The sequence below is a fragment of the Bos grunniens genome, chromosome 14, assembly GCF_055505025.1.
Source record: "Bos grunniens cultivar Pamir isolate PY7600 chromosome 14, Bosgru_T2T1.0, whole genome shotgun sequence".
NCBI lineage: Eukaryota > Metazoa > Chordata > Mammalia > Artiodactyla > Bovidae > Bos > Bos grunniens.
In genome coordinates this window covers 38,478,528-38,491,268 of record NC_141178.1, presented here as the reverse complement: position 1 = coordinate 38,491,268, position 12,741 = coordinate 38,478,528, and the positions used below count along the sequence as shown (strand labels likewise).

Genomic DNA, 12,741 nt, shown 5'->3' with positions numbered 1-12,741 from the left:
TGCTTCTCAAATGTCTAGCGTTCTGGTCAAGGGAATCCTGGGAAGGTCCTCCTTGATCTAGGTTAAAAACTAAAATTCATATCATACCGAGGTTAATGCAACATGCATTTAAAGAGACCCAATAATCAGCATTACCTATTCTGCAAGAGAACTAACCATGAACTGTTACCCCGGAAAAATGAAAAATGTTTATTAATAGTTTATGGATGGGGGGAACCATGGGAACAAAAGAATGGGCGTTTCGTCCATCTCAGGGGAATTTTATGGAAGATTGTATCTCTGGTTTCTCTCTTCCTCGTGGTTCTATTTTTTGGCTAATTCTGTAGAGAGGAGGCATGTGGGGTTTCAAGAACTCATACCTTAGGCTGACCGTCCCTCTTGGGGGGGAGGACAGGACGGTGTGAGTGTGCGGTCTCTGCTCTCCTGTGCCCACTGGGTGGCTGTGGGTTGGTGACACCTGTAAACACATGGTAAACAAAGTTGACGGGGCAGGCTCTCCTCACCATGTATTTCCTTAGCCTCTGCCACGTGGGCAGTGGTATCTGACCATTAGACACAGAGAGGCAGTGCTTCGTTCACAGAGACCACAGGTTAAAATGGATGGGGTGATGCTCCTGGTGGAATTTAAATGCATCCGCCAACAGAAAAGACCCGGCAACAATGAATACTTCAGAAATCTTCATGACTTCACATCTCTGCATTCCAAATTGCTCATTTTCACTTGAATAATATTTTAAACCTTAAAGGATATTCTTCTTCCAAGCCTCAATCATCTCTCTTTTAAAGAAGAAAAGAGGTTAAGAAAGTTTTCTATAATTATACAGCTACTCAGTGGCAACACACAGTGCGGACCTTGACTTTCTGTTTATTCAATTAGGTTATTCACAGTCAATAAATACATGGCTTCTTGCATTAGACGGCCACATGGCAGATTCTGGGTCCGAACAGGAACAGAGGCAAGCAGCAAAGAGCCTGAGCAAAGCAAGAACGAATGTCAACCTTGTAGAACTTCTGAGCACCCACTTTGTGCCAGGGTCCCTGACAACAGTTCTACTTTCACAACCACCCCATGTGATAAGTATTCATCGTTCCCATTTGACAGATGAGGAAACCAAGCACAGGGGGGTTAAATAACTTGCCCAGGGTTGTGGAACCTGTAATGGCCAGAGTCGAGCTCTCCCTGATGCCAGACCATGTGTTTAACCTCCTCATGCTCTTGTCTCTCAGCTGCGATGATTGGAGAGTTCCCTTTGCTCTCCATTCCTCTTGCATTTCTCACTTATTCTCTTTGCATCACCTGCTCACGTAACATTAAATATCTCCCAGCAAATGGGATTCTCAGAAGCTCCAAAAAAACTAACAAAACATAAATGATGTGTCATGTAAATATACAAGATTGTCATACACAAAAGAGCAAACATTTAATAAACTTAAAAACATAATCACTGAGAAGCCAGCATGACCACAAGAATACCAGTACTGACCAACAGTCATGGGAACATCCCTAAGCACACTTAGAGAACTGACTTTCTCTAGTATAGGGATCTGGACTTTTTTTTTTTTTTTTCATTTAAAAAATGAATGTAAAAGAATGGACATATAAGTGCTATTTTCCCAGTTATAAATTAAAAAAAATTAAACACGTAAGAAAAAAAACTAATATTTTAAACCATTGTTGCTGTAAGTCTGATTTATTCTGTACCATTGGTCTTCACTTTTCTTTTTAAAAAAACTTTATTTTATTGTAGTAAGAATACCTAACATGAGGTCTACACTCTTAACAATTTTTTATGTGCACAATACAACACTGTTGACTCTAGATATAATGTACAGCGGATCTCTAAAGCTTATTCATCTTGCTTAATGGAAACTTCACGTCCATTGATTAGTAACTCTCGTTTATCCCCTCCCCCTACCCCTGTGGGCTTCCCTGGTGGCTCAAACCATAAAGTATCTGCCGGCAATGCTGGAGATGCAGTTTTGATCCCTGGAGAAGGGAATGGTAACCCACTCCAGTGTTCTTCCCTGAAAGTGAAAGCTGCTCAGTCGTGTCTGACTCTTTGTGACCCCATGAACTATACAGTCCATGCAATTCTCTAGGCCAGAATACCTACTCCAGTGGGTAGCCTATCCCTTCTCCAGGGGATCTTCCTGACCCTGAAATCAAACCAGGGTCTCCTGCACTGCAGGCAGATTCTTTACCAACTGAGCTATCAGGGAGGCCCCATTCTTCTTGCCCAGAGAATCCCATGGACACAGGAGTCTGGTAGGCTATAGTCCATGGGGTGACAAAGAGTTGGACACAACTGAGTAACTAATGCTTTTTCACTTTCCTAATCCCTAGCAACTACCATTCTACTTTTTGATTTTATGAATCTGACTATTTTAGATATACTGTAAATGAAATCACACAATATCATACAGTATTTGCCTTTTGGTGACTGATTCATTTCACTTAGCATAATGTCCCTGGGGTTTATCCACATCAGCATGTGTTTTAGAATTTTCTTCTCTCTCAAGTCTTGAATATTATTTTACTGTATGGAATACACTAGGTTGCTTTTTAAGCATTCAGATTCCTAAGTACCAGTCCAGATGTACTGAGAAAATGTCTTGGGATGGGTTTCAGGAATTTACATTTAAAGTCTTTCCCCAAATTCTCATGAAAGTGAAAGTCACTCAGTCGTGTCTGACTCTTTGCAACCCCATGGACCTGTAGCCTGCCAGATTCCTCTGTCCATGGGATTTTCCAGGCAAGAATACTGGAGTGCATTGCCATGCCCTCCTCCAGGGGATCTTCCTGTCCCAGGGATTGAACCCTGGTCTCCTGCATTGCAGGCAAATTTTTACCATTGGAGCCACCATGGAAGCCAAATTCTCATGCTTATTTACTTTTGAGAACTACTAATTAACACCATGAGAAATACTCTGCTTGTTGAGATCATTAAAAACTCCAAATTTATCTGATACAGTGCAAATAATTACTGGAGGAATACATGAATATGTTAAATAGGGAAGAGCAAAGATGAAAGGGCATTTCAGAGTTCAAAATCTACAGCAATGGTGTCTTCAGGGAATGACTAGTGGCCAGTATATCTGGTTCTGTCTTGTCCTTGAAATACCAGAATATCATTTTCCTTTTCTTTTTCATATCAGAATGAGAATTAATTTTCCATTAAAGAATTAATTAACTGACTCTTTACTTTTTGCTAAAGCTGAGGGGATTGAGGGCCAACAGAGGTGAGTAACATACATACTTTTTTTCATAAAATGAAAGCTTTGGAGTTCAGTGTATGCATTTGATGTGGATGGGCATGTTTTTCCAGAAGCAGAATCCCCACACATCCCCCAACCCGTTGGGATCAGGATGCATGCCTGTGTGCTCAGTCGCTTCAGTTGTGTCAGGCTCTTAGCGACCCTATGGACTGTAGCCTCTAGGCTCCTCTGTCCATGGGATTCTCCAGGCAAGAATCGAACTCCAGGTGGGATCGAACTCCCACCTGTTATGTCTCCTGCATTGAAGGTGGGTTCTTTACCACTAGCGGATCAGGATGCATATTAGCAAACCAGAGGGAGTGAAGGCTTCAGAGTTTATCCCCACTGTAGATAATCTTACTCCACTCCACTGCAGTCCACGGGGTTGCTAAGAGTCAGACACGACTGACCGACTTCTTTCACTTTTCACTTTCATGCATTGGAGAAGGAAATGGCAACCCACTCCAGTGTTCTTGCCTGGAGAATCCCAGGGATCGGGGAGCCTGGTGGGCTGCCATCTATGGGGTCGCACAGAGTCGGACACGACTGAAGCGACTTAGCAGCAGCAGTACAGCAGTAGATAATCTAGAATGTGCTGATATGAATTAAGTGCTCAGGACAATGAAACAAAATTTTTTTTTAAATTATTGTAGAACTTGTAGAATCCCAAGAATACCTCCTTATTCAGTCAGAGAACTGGAAATGTTTAGGTGACATGCCAGGGATACTATTTCCATCAGCTGGGGATAATGTGGAAGGTTCTAAATTTTGCAAAATGGCCATACCCTTTTGGTGTGGGCTGGTGTGAGATGGTAAAATGCTCTTCATTCACATATATTTATTAGGTTCTCACCATGCCCAGGTGGCTCTAGTGGTAAAGAACCTGTCTGCCAGTGCTGGAGACATAGGAGACTCGGGTTCGATCCCCAGGTCGGGAAGGTCCCCCAGAGGAGGGCACGACAACCCACTCCAGTATTCTTGCCTGGAGAATCCCATGAACAGAGGAGTCTGGCAGGCTACTGTCCACGGGTTGCAAAGATTGAAGCGATTGAGCACGCACACATGCATGCCCTAGGCACTGTTGTAGATTGTGGGAATACAGCGCTGAACAAGATAAAATCTCTGCCCCCATAGAGTATACCTTCTAATGGGGAGAGAGACAATAAGCACAAAAGAAGTAAGGGCATTTTAGTGATAAGTGCATGAAGAAACTAGAACAGGCTACCAGACCAAGGGTGATGGAAAGCGTATTTGTTTAGGGTGGCGAGGGAAGGCCTCTTGCACTGGCTACCTTTGACCTACAGGGCAGTCTGGGGAAAGGGGAAGGTGAGGGCCAAGACCTCACAGGTGCAGAGGCCAGTGGGGCTGGAAGTGCAGCTGGGGGAGGCAGCAGGTAGGAGGATGGGAGGTGGTGGAGTCAGGTCAGCCCTTGAAGCTGTGATGAGGAATTTCAGTGCCTTTCTAAGTACAAGGGAAGCCAGTGGAGCATTTTAGTAAAGTGAGACATCTGATTAATGCTTTAGAAAGATCACTCTGGCTCCTTGGAGAATGAATTGGAGATAGCCCTGGACAGGGCTAAAGACTACTTAAGAGGCTTTTGTACTAATTTAGGAGGAAAATGCACTGGTGATTTAGATGGCGGTGTGACCGTGGTGGGGAGAAGTGGTTGGATTCATATCCTGTAGAGGCAGAGTCTGGACCCTGATGACAGATGGGCTACAGGACAGGAAATATGAAGACAAATCTTTAGATGAGTCAGGGATGAATCAAGAGGAGTCAAGGATACATCCTAGGTTCTGGCCTGAGAGGATGAAGGGATATGGGTGCCATTTACTGAAATTAAAAAACTGGTGACCTGCTGGGCTTCCGAGAGGATGAGGACCAGATTTGGATGTACTCCAGGAAGAGCCCTTCTCTATGGTTTTTATTTCTGCTAATGGCTTTTTTAACTCTGGAGTTGAGGGCGTACCTGTTTTGTGTTTAGTCCTGTCCGATGGCAGCCCCTCCCGTTTCACAACAGACCTGGGGTTTCTACAGCCTTCAGTGTAGCAGAAGCCAGGACTCACTTCACATACCAGCGTGTGGCTCAGTTCTATGGGAGGATGAATACAACCTAACTCACGAGCTTTCCTGGAGACCTTTAACATCAAGACGATCATGTTTTGGTGTCTTATGTTAACTGGGGCTGAGGGTGGGAAAATCAAAGGGAGAGACTGGCAGAGGGAGTCTGCCAGCATTTATTCAGTGCTTGCAAATGTGAAAGATGGGCCACTGGGTTATTTATAATCTCGTTTAATCTTCAGCAAAAAGCCTGAAAAATAAGCACTATCTGCATTTTGTAGGTAAAATAATTTAGGCTTGGAGCAGGGAATTGGCTTACATGGATCTCAGAGTTAAAAGCAGCAGCAGTAATTTTCTAAGAACTTGTTAAGCTAAGTACCTTCCCCCATGTTATCTACATAATGACCCTGGATAAGCAATGCTATCACTTCCACTTTATAGACAAGGAGATGGAGAGGGTAAGGAAGTGGCTGAGGCCACGCAGTTAGTAAACAGTGGAGCACTGGCTGTCTGACACTCGGGGATCTTGGTATTTGGTTCTGAATGGTGCTAATGCCCTGTTTTCTGGTGTCTTCCAACCTGCCTCATCAATGATGACAATAATGTGTGCCCTGGAAAACATGATTTCAGCTCTCTTTCCCAATGGCTTCCATATTCTGTATTTATTTGTTTTATATCTTAACTTTTAATGTTCTATTTGGGGACTTGTTTTATAAAAGTTGGAGAGAGTACTATGTGGTATTACTTCTAAATTAACAAAATGGGCTACATGCCTATAATCTGTCTCCTGATTAGGTGTGATTTCAGGAGAGTTTGAGTTCAGTTCGGTTCAGTCGCTCAGTTGTGTCCGACTCTTTGCTACCCCCGTGAATCGCAGCAAGCCAGGCCTCCCTGTCCATCACCATCTCCCAGAGTTCACCCAGACTCATGTGCATCGAGTCGGTGATGGCATCCAGCCATCTCATCCTCTGTCGTCCCCTTCTCCTCCTGCCCCCAATCCCTCCCAGCATCAGGGTCTTTTCCAATGAGTCAACTCTTTGCATGAGGTGGCCAAAGTATTGGAGTTTCAGCTTCAGCATCAGTCCTTCCAATAAAGAACTCTAAATTACAGTCTGCAAAAATTATGGCTGATTTCTCCCATATGTTGAGTATATCTGTGTTATATGAGTCAGTCCCAATAAGGAGAATCCACTTTCTCTGCCCTCTGTTTAATAGCAATGAGATACATCACAGATAACAACACTAGTAAGTTCTCAACGTCAACCAGTGCCAAGCACTGTGCTTGAAAATGTAGCAATACGAGGCAGTGGTTGTACAGCTAAGTTGAAGGCATTGCTTAAGAGAGGTTCTGTGACTGACTGGCTAGATGTCACAGCTTGTAAATGCCAGAGTTAGTATTTGCCTCAAATCAGTTCAGTAATGGGCTTCCCCAGTGGCTCAGTGATAAAGAATTTGCTTGTAATGCAGGAGATGCCGTCAGGAGATGTGGGTTTGAACCCTGGGTCAGAAAGATCCTCTGGAGAAAGGAGATGGCAACTCTCTCCAGTATTCTTGCCTGGAAAATCCCATGGACGGAGGAGCCTTGTAGGCTCCAGTCCATGGGGTCGCTAAGAATTGGGCATGACTGAGCTACTTCCCTTTCACTTTTCACTTACATGCATTGGAGCAGGAAATGGCAACCCATTCCAGTATTCTTGCCTGGAGAATCCCAGGGACGGGGGAGCCTAGTGGGCTGCCGTCTATGGGGTTGCACAGAGTCGGACACGACTGAAGTGACTTAGCAGTAGCAGTAGCAAATACGTTGGAGAAATTTCTCTGTGATTTTATATCTCTCAAATGGAAAAAAGCCTCCTGTCTTGGTTTTAATTTCTTCTAACAAACAATTTTGAATCCTCCATCCAAGTGTTTGGGGGAAAAAAAAAACAAAAACCAGCTAAAGAGCTAATAAGCACTATTTCAGGTCTGGAGATGATTTCTCTGACCTGAAGCCTCTTGTCATGGCCCTTGGATAGCAGATTGATTAGCTTCTACTTACTTACATGGGGCCTATTATGGACCAGATTTTGTGCAGTCCAACCTTCACATATTGAAGCCCTAATTCTCACTGTGGCTGTATTTGGAGATGGAGCCTTTACGGGAGTAATTAAAGGTATGTGCTGCCTGTGTGCTAAGCTGCTTCAGTCATGTCCAACTCTTTGTGACCGTATGAACTGTAGCCAACCAGGCTCCTCTGTCTAAGGGATTTTCCAGGCAAGATGCTGACTGGGTTGCCATGCCCTCCTCCAGGGGATCTTCCTGACCCAGGGATGGAACCTGCATCTCTTAGGTCTCCTACGCTGGCAGGCGAGTTCTTTACCACTAATGCCACCAAATGAATTCAAAAGGGTGGGACCCAACGGCTCTCTCTCCATCTCCCCGCCTCCAAAAGAAAAGGCCATGTGGGGACATATTGAGAAGGTGGCCTCTGATAAGTCAGCAGGAGGGGGCAGCTAGCACATTGGTCTGAGATTTCTGGCTTCCAGAACTGGGAGAAAATAAATGTGGGTTGTTTAAACCACCCAGTCTGCTATTACGGCAGACTAACACAGGGGCCGAGAGCTCTCAGTTTTCTGCCCTGAGAAGACAGGGAAAGAAAGGGAAATAATTAGAAGAAAAGAGGAGTCACTGGGGAAAAACAGGTCAAGAAAGCTGTAATTAACCATGGTCTTCTCCCTACCCTATGCCCATAGCCTTGGGCTAGAAAAGACTGAACCTATAGTTATGTTTGTGAATATGCAGATCGACTTTCTCAGCTATACACCTCTGGGAAGAAGTCTTACCCAGGGAACTTATTAAAGCCCCCAATTCAGGAAGTCCAGAGTAGGCAAATGAATAAATAAAATTCTGCAAACCTTGGGATTTCACAGAAGGAGATTATTTCTACTTTCTAGGAAGCATATGAAAGCATCTCCTCTTCAATACTAGGTCTCAAAGACAGGGGAGAAAAGGAAATCTTAAATGGGGTTGACAACCTCAGGGTACTTGCTTTTGAGTAAAATAAGAAATGCGTTCATTAAAGAGGATTGGCTACCCACTCCAGTATTCTTGCCTGGAGAATTCCATGGACAGAGGGCTACAGTCCATGGGGGTCACAAAGAGTCGGACACGACTGAGTAACTAACACTTTCAATAAAATAGCAACTGCTCTGTTCATCAGTTTGGATAAAGTGGAAGCCACCCCTAATACTAGTGCCTTATCATTTGAAACTTTTAGAGCTTTTGTCTGAAAACCCTATTACACAAATGTAGGAGGTGGGGATTCACGTGTTCTCAGTCAGCCTGTTTCCCCATCTTCTAAGGGTGGGACTAGCAGCTGTGGAGAATTCAGGGACGGTTGCTGGCACCCAGTCAGTGGACATGGACAGTCCTATGCTAGGAGGTGTGGAGTTGTGAGATCCAGCCCCCAGTGTAAGTGGGCAGACAGCAAGCAGCTACTTTTTTACTCTTTTAAAAAAAGACATGCTTGAGAGTAGGACAACATGAAGAACACTTTGAGTAGTAAACCTTGTCATCCTTCTAGAATAAAACAAAAGCCTTGGTAAAGGGCAGCTTTCCCTACTCCCTTACCTTTATTTTTAAATAGTAATGGCAAGCTTGACTGCTAAAGCCATCTAAAATCAGATAGATTGGGAATTCTCTGGTGAAAGAATAAATTAGTAGCTCACATAGGATTTTAGTGGGAATCTACTTAACGAAGTTATTCTACATACTTTCCGTCAAAGCTCTAGTCCAGGATGTCGCTGGTAACCAATCGAGAGTGAAGTGAGGAACTCTGAAAAATCTAGGACCTTGAGAGGAGGGCCGAGATATCCATAGTATCCATAGAGAGAAAAGTCTTAAACTTTGCTTGTTGAGAAATCAACAAGAGGAGGGAGCCTCATTGGTGTCCTGCCGTGTCAGCCGCTTAGGAGATTCAGGGGACTTAAAACTAGTGAAAACCACTCACAGTGATGTCACTTTATTTCAAAAGGAAATGATTTAATTAATAGAACAAAGGGGAAAATATTCCATTTGGGCTGATAAAAGAGGTAACTTGAAAGGAAATCTGAACTGCGATGTTCTGTCTACATGCTGTACTTATTTTTTCACCAGATGAGCAATGTGGGGTATGTTTCTGAAAATTCAGCTCTAATCAAAGACAGGACTGAACAGAATTCAGAAGAGTAGGTCTCTGTAATTCTATGTTTGGAGCTGCCTCTCTGAGTTAGAAGGGTAGTCTCAAATGTCATATTGAGAGCCACTCTGGTCTTTTTATGTCTATCCAAAAAAAAAAAAAAAGTTGCCAAAAAGGCTGACACCCACCTTGGGGGAATTATTGCTCTTGCCAGAAGCAAAACTAATACCTCCACATCTAATCTCTTCTTTTTAAATGTTTGTAACAAGGTCATCCATCGTATTCTTGTTCTTTGAGAACAACCAGCAGTTCCCACTCTTCATGAAGCCGGCACCTTTCATAATTACTCCAGATCCACCATACTGCTTAAAAATCCAATTCTAGGGGTATTTTCTGGAAGCCACAAGATTTTCAAATTGCTGCCAGCAGGATGCTTTTTTATTGTTGACCATTCCTCTAAGGAATTTAATAACTATTCTTTGACAGAGCACAGCATAAATGATTGAGCCACTTTCATTTTTATCAGCTCCACAGGAGGCCTTAGCATTTGCTGGAAACCTCTGGGAGTTGCCAGCGGTTGCAATAAGAAGCTTTTGTGAGGTCCTTGGGGAGGGGGTGGAGAGGAGAAAATAAGGTTAATATCTATTATCATAAGCCACTTTCTGAACCTTATCAGGAGTTGTAAACCCCTGAGCATGAGCAGTGTGGAGGGCTATGGATATTCTGTGATAAGCTGTAAAAGACTCAATATCTTCTAAATGAATAGTTAAGAATCAAGTAAATTCATGGTGAGTTTTCAGACAGTAATTATTTAATATGTCAAATCAATTCTAAAATAATCCTTAAATCCGATGGCATATTTCAATACTCATTTATTTGCAAATTACCCATCAGCATGGATTATTTAGGCTTTAGAAGAAAAAAGTTGATTTCAATTTCTACTATCTGAACTTTCAGAATGACATACCCACAAACAATAATTTCAAAGTCAAATTGTATATAGTTGAAAGAAAAAGTGAAAGTGTTAGTCGCTCAGTTGTGTCCGACTCTTTGTGACCCCATGGACTGTAGTTCACCAGGCTCCTCTGTCCATGGAATTCTCCAGGCAAGAATACTGGAATGAGTAGCCATTCTCTTCTCCAGGGGATCTTTCTGACCAAGAGATAGAACCCAGGCAGATTGCAGGCAGATTCTTTACCATCTGAGCCACCAGAGAGCTCATAATGATACACGCCATTTACCTGTAGAGTCTCTTCCTTTTATCTTTGGGGTCTGAGTTCAACTATTAATTTTATAAAGCCTTTAGGAAACATACAAATACACCACCCATACAAAAAAATCTTGATATATTTCCAACAAGATGTTTATCAACAGATGAAACTGTCTTTTACTTTCTAAAATTCCCGTCAAAACACCTTTTCACAGAGAAGTTGGGCTAGTCTGGACCACGAGATAGCTTGGTGAGCTTACAAATATCACTTTAAAAAAAATTATTCTGGCATTCTAATTTTTGTCTTTTATTTTGCATGTTTCTACAATTTGTTCTCTAAATGTATGCTTGGCTTTGACCAGATTTCTGGCTTTTTGCTTTTCTACTTACTGGAATGCCTGTGAAGGTAACTGGAGGAGACTGCCAAGAAATGCTGAAGCTGCTGCCGTTGGGGGTGAACTTGGCTGCTCCTGGAATGGTCACGGGGGGTGTGGCCTATCAAATAGAAAACAGAGAAAGTTGTTTTGAAAGAATATTTCTCCTTGGAGTCTTAAGCTGTCATTACCAAAATAAGGCTTCAGAAATAATCTCAGCTTTATTAATGACAAAATTATAATAGGAGGAGATTAAGCATGGTTAAAGAAAGTAGCTAAACTTTTTATACATCTAAAGCAATCTAAGGTATAGGAGGAGAAGGTTTTTGGCTGCTAGTTTCTGAATAGAAATTTGATTATACATACACATACCTATCTTAGGACATCTGTGAGATACAATTCCTTGTTATCAAGTTGGGAGAGATGGTAGGTTGACAATTACATTTTGGGAAGGTAATTTGGCAATACATGTCAAAATTCTTAGTGTTCTGTACACTAGCTATTCCACTTCTAGAATTTATTCTAAAGAAATGGACGCAAGGATGTTCATTGCATAACTATGTATTATATATTTTTTTAAAAAACTGGAAACACATAGGGAAAATAATGCTGAAGAACACTCGTTGGCATGGGAAAACGTTCATGAGATATCAAGTGGAGACAACAAAGCACAGCGAAAACAGTACTGTAATAGACTCCATTTTTAAAATGCACACGTAGAACAGTCCTGAAGGACCATATGAACCAAGGGGCTTCCTTGTTGTTGGGACTTGGGATGGATTTTCTTTCTTTGCTCACGTTTTTAATATCTTTATGTTGAACACTTATAACTATAAACAGAAAAATCCCAATGCTGTGAATCTATAGTTTGGGAAGGAACTTCTAGATCCCTTAGTGTATGTTCCAACTCTCATTAAATACATAAGAAAAATAATTTAAGTTGGTTCAAGCCCATGATTTTGGACCTAAATGCAATATTGACAAACAAGAACTAAGGGATGAATTATCCTTTTTGAATAGAAGAGTCAGGAATGAAAGTTGCTGCATCAACTAATTTAATAATTAGCGCTATTCCATTGCTCTTGAGTTGAAGTCTACTTAATAAATGGCTGAATGACTTCTCTTCAGGGTTAGTTTTACTACTTTTATAGATATAGTTGCTAGTGGCAGTGGTTTTGTAACTGGCACCGTTGGAAAATATTTTGGCAATACATAGCTGTTCGTGCTGTATCCTAAGACTTAGTAATTACTCTTCTGGAAATTCAATGGGGAGAAAAAACAACTACTGGCACAGAAGTGTCCTCACTAGCCTTATTGATGATAATTAAAAAGTAGATACCTAACATAAGAGAAAGAAACAACTTGATGTTTTGATTTAATTGAATTCAGTCATATATTCAGTTCTACGGAGAGTGTTTATAAACAGGAGTGGAAGAACACAAATTACAAATATGTACAGGAGAGTTTTCTTTTAAAAAGTTACATAAAGTAGTTGAAAATTATGGGGAAACTGTTTTTTTTTTTTTTTTCTTTATTTGAGCGTATTGAAATTTTATTAATCGACACTTAAAAGAGTTCAGAATTGCTGGGGGAGGAAGGAGTTTTAGCTGTGTCCTGTATTTGCAGGATTTGTCTCTAAGGCCTTAACAGACTTTAGAGTGAGGCAGAATCACCTGGAGGGTTTGTTA

The 12,741-nt window shown here is 41.9% G+C and overlaps 1 protein-coding gene across 5 annotated transcripts in view; it reads right to left on the bottom strand.

Moving 5' to 3' along the window:
- ZNF704 (zinc finger protein 704) overlaps positions 1 to 12,741 on the bottom strand; it is a 260,538-nt gene that overhangs the window by 13,265 nt on the left and 234,532 nt on the right. For all 5 annotated transcript variants that reach the window (XR_015140686.1, XR_015140687.1, XM_086336416.1 and 2 more), the window contains 2 exons: positions 11,070 to 11,174; positions 360 to 457 (listed from right to left, as the gene is read on the bottom strand). Coding sequence is in view for 3 of the 5 variants with exons in the window: in XM_086336416.1 (XP_086192542.1) it covers positions 360 to 457; positions 11,070 to 11,174 (203 nt within the window). In the remaining 2 variants the exon portion in view is untranslated. The remainder of the gene's footprint in view (positions 1 to 359; positions 458 to 11,069; positions 11,175 to 12,741) is intronic.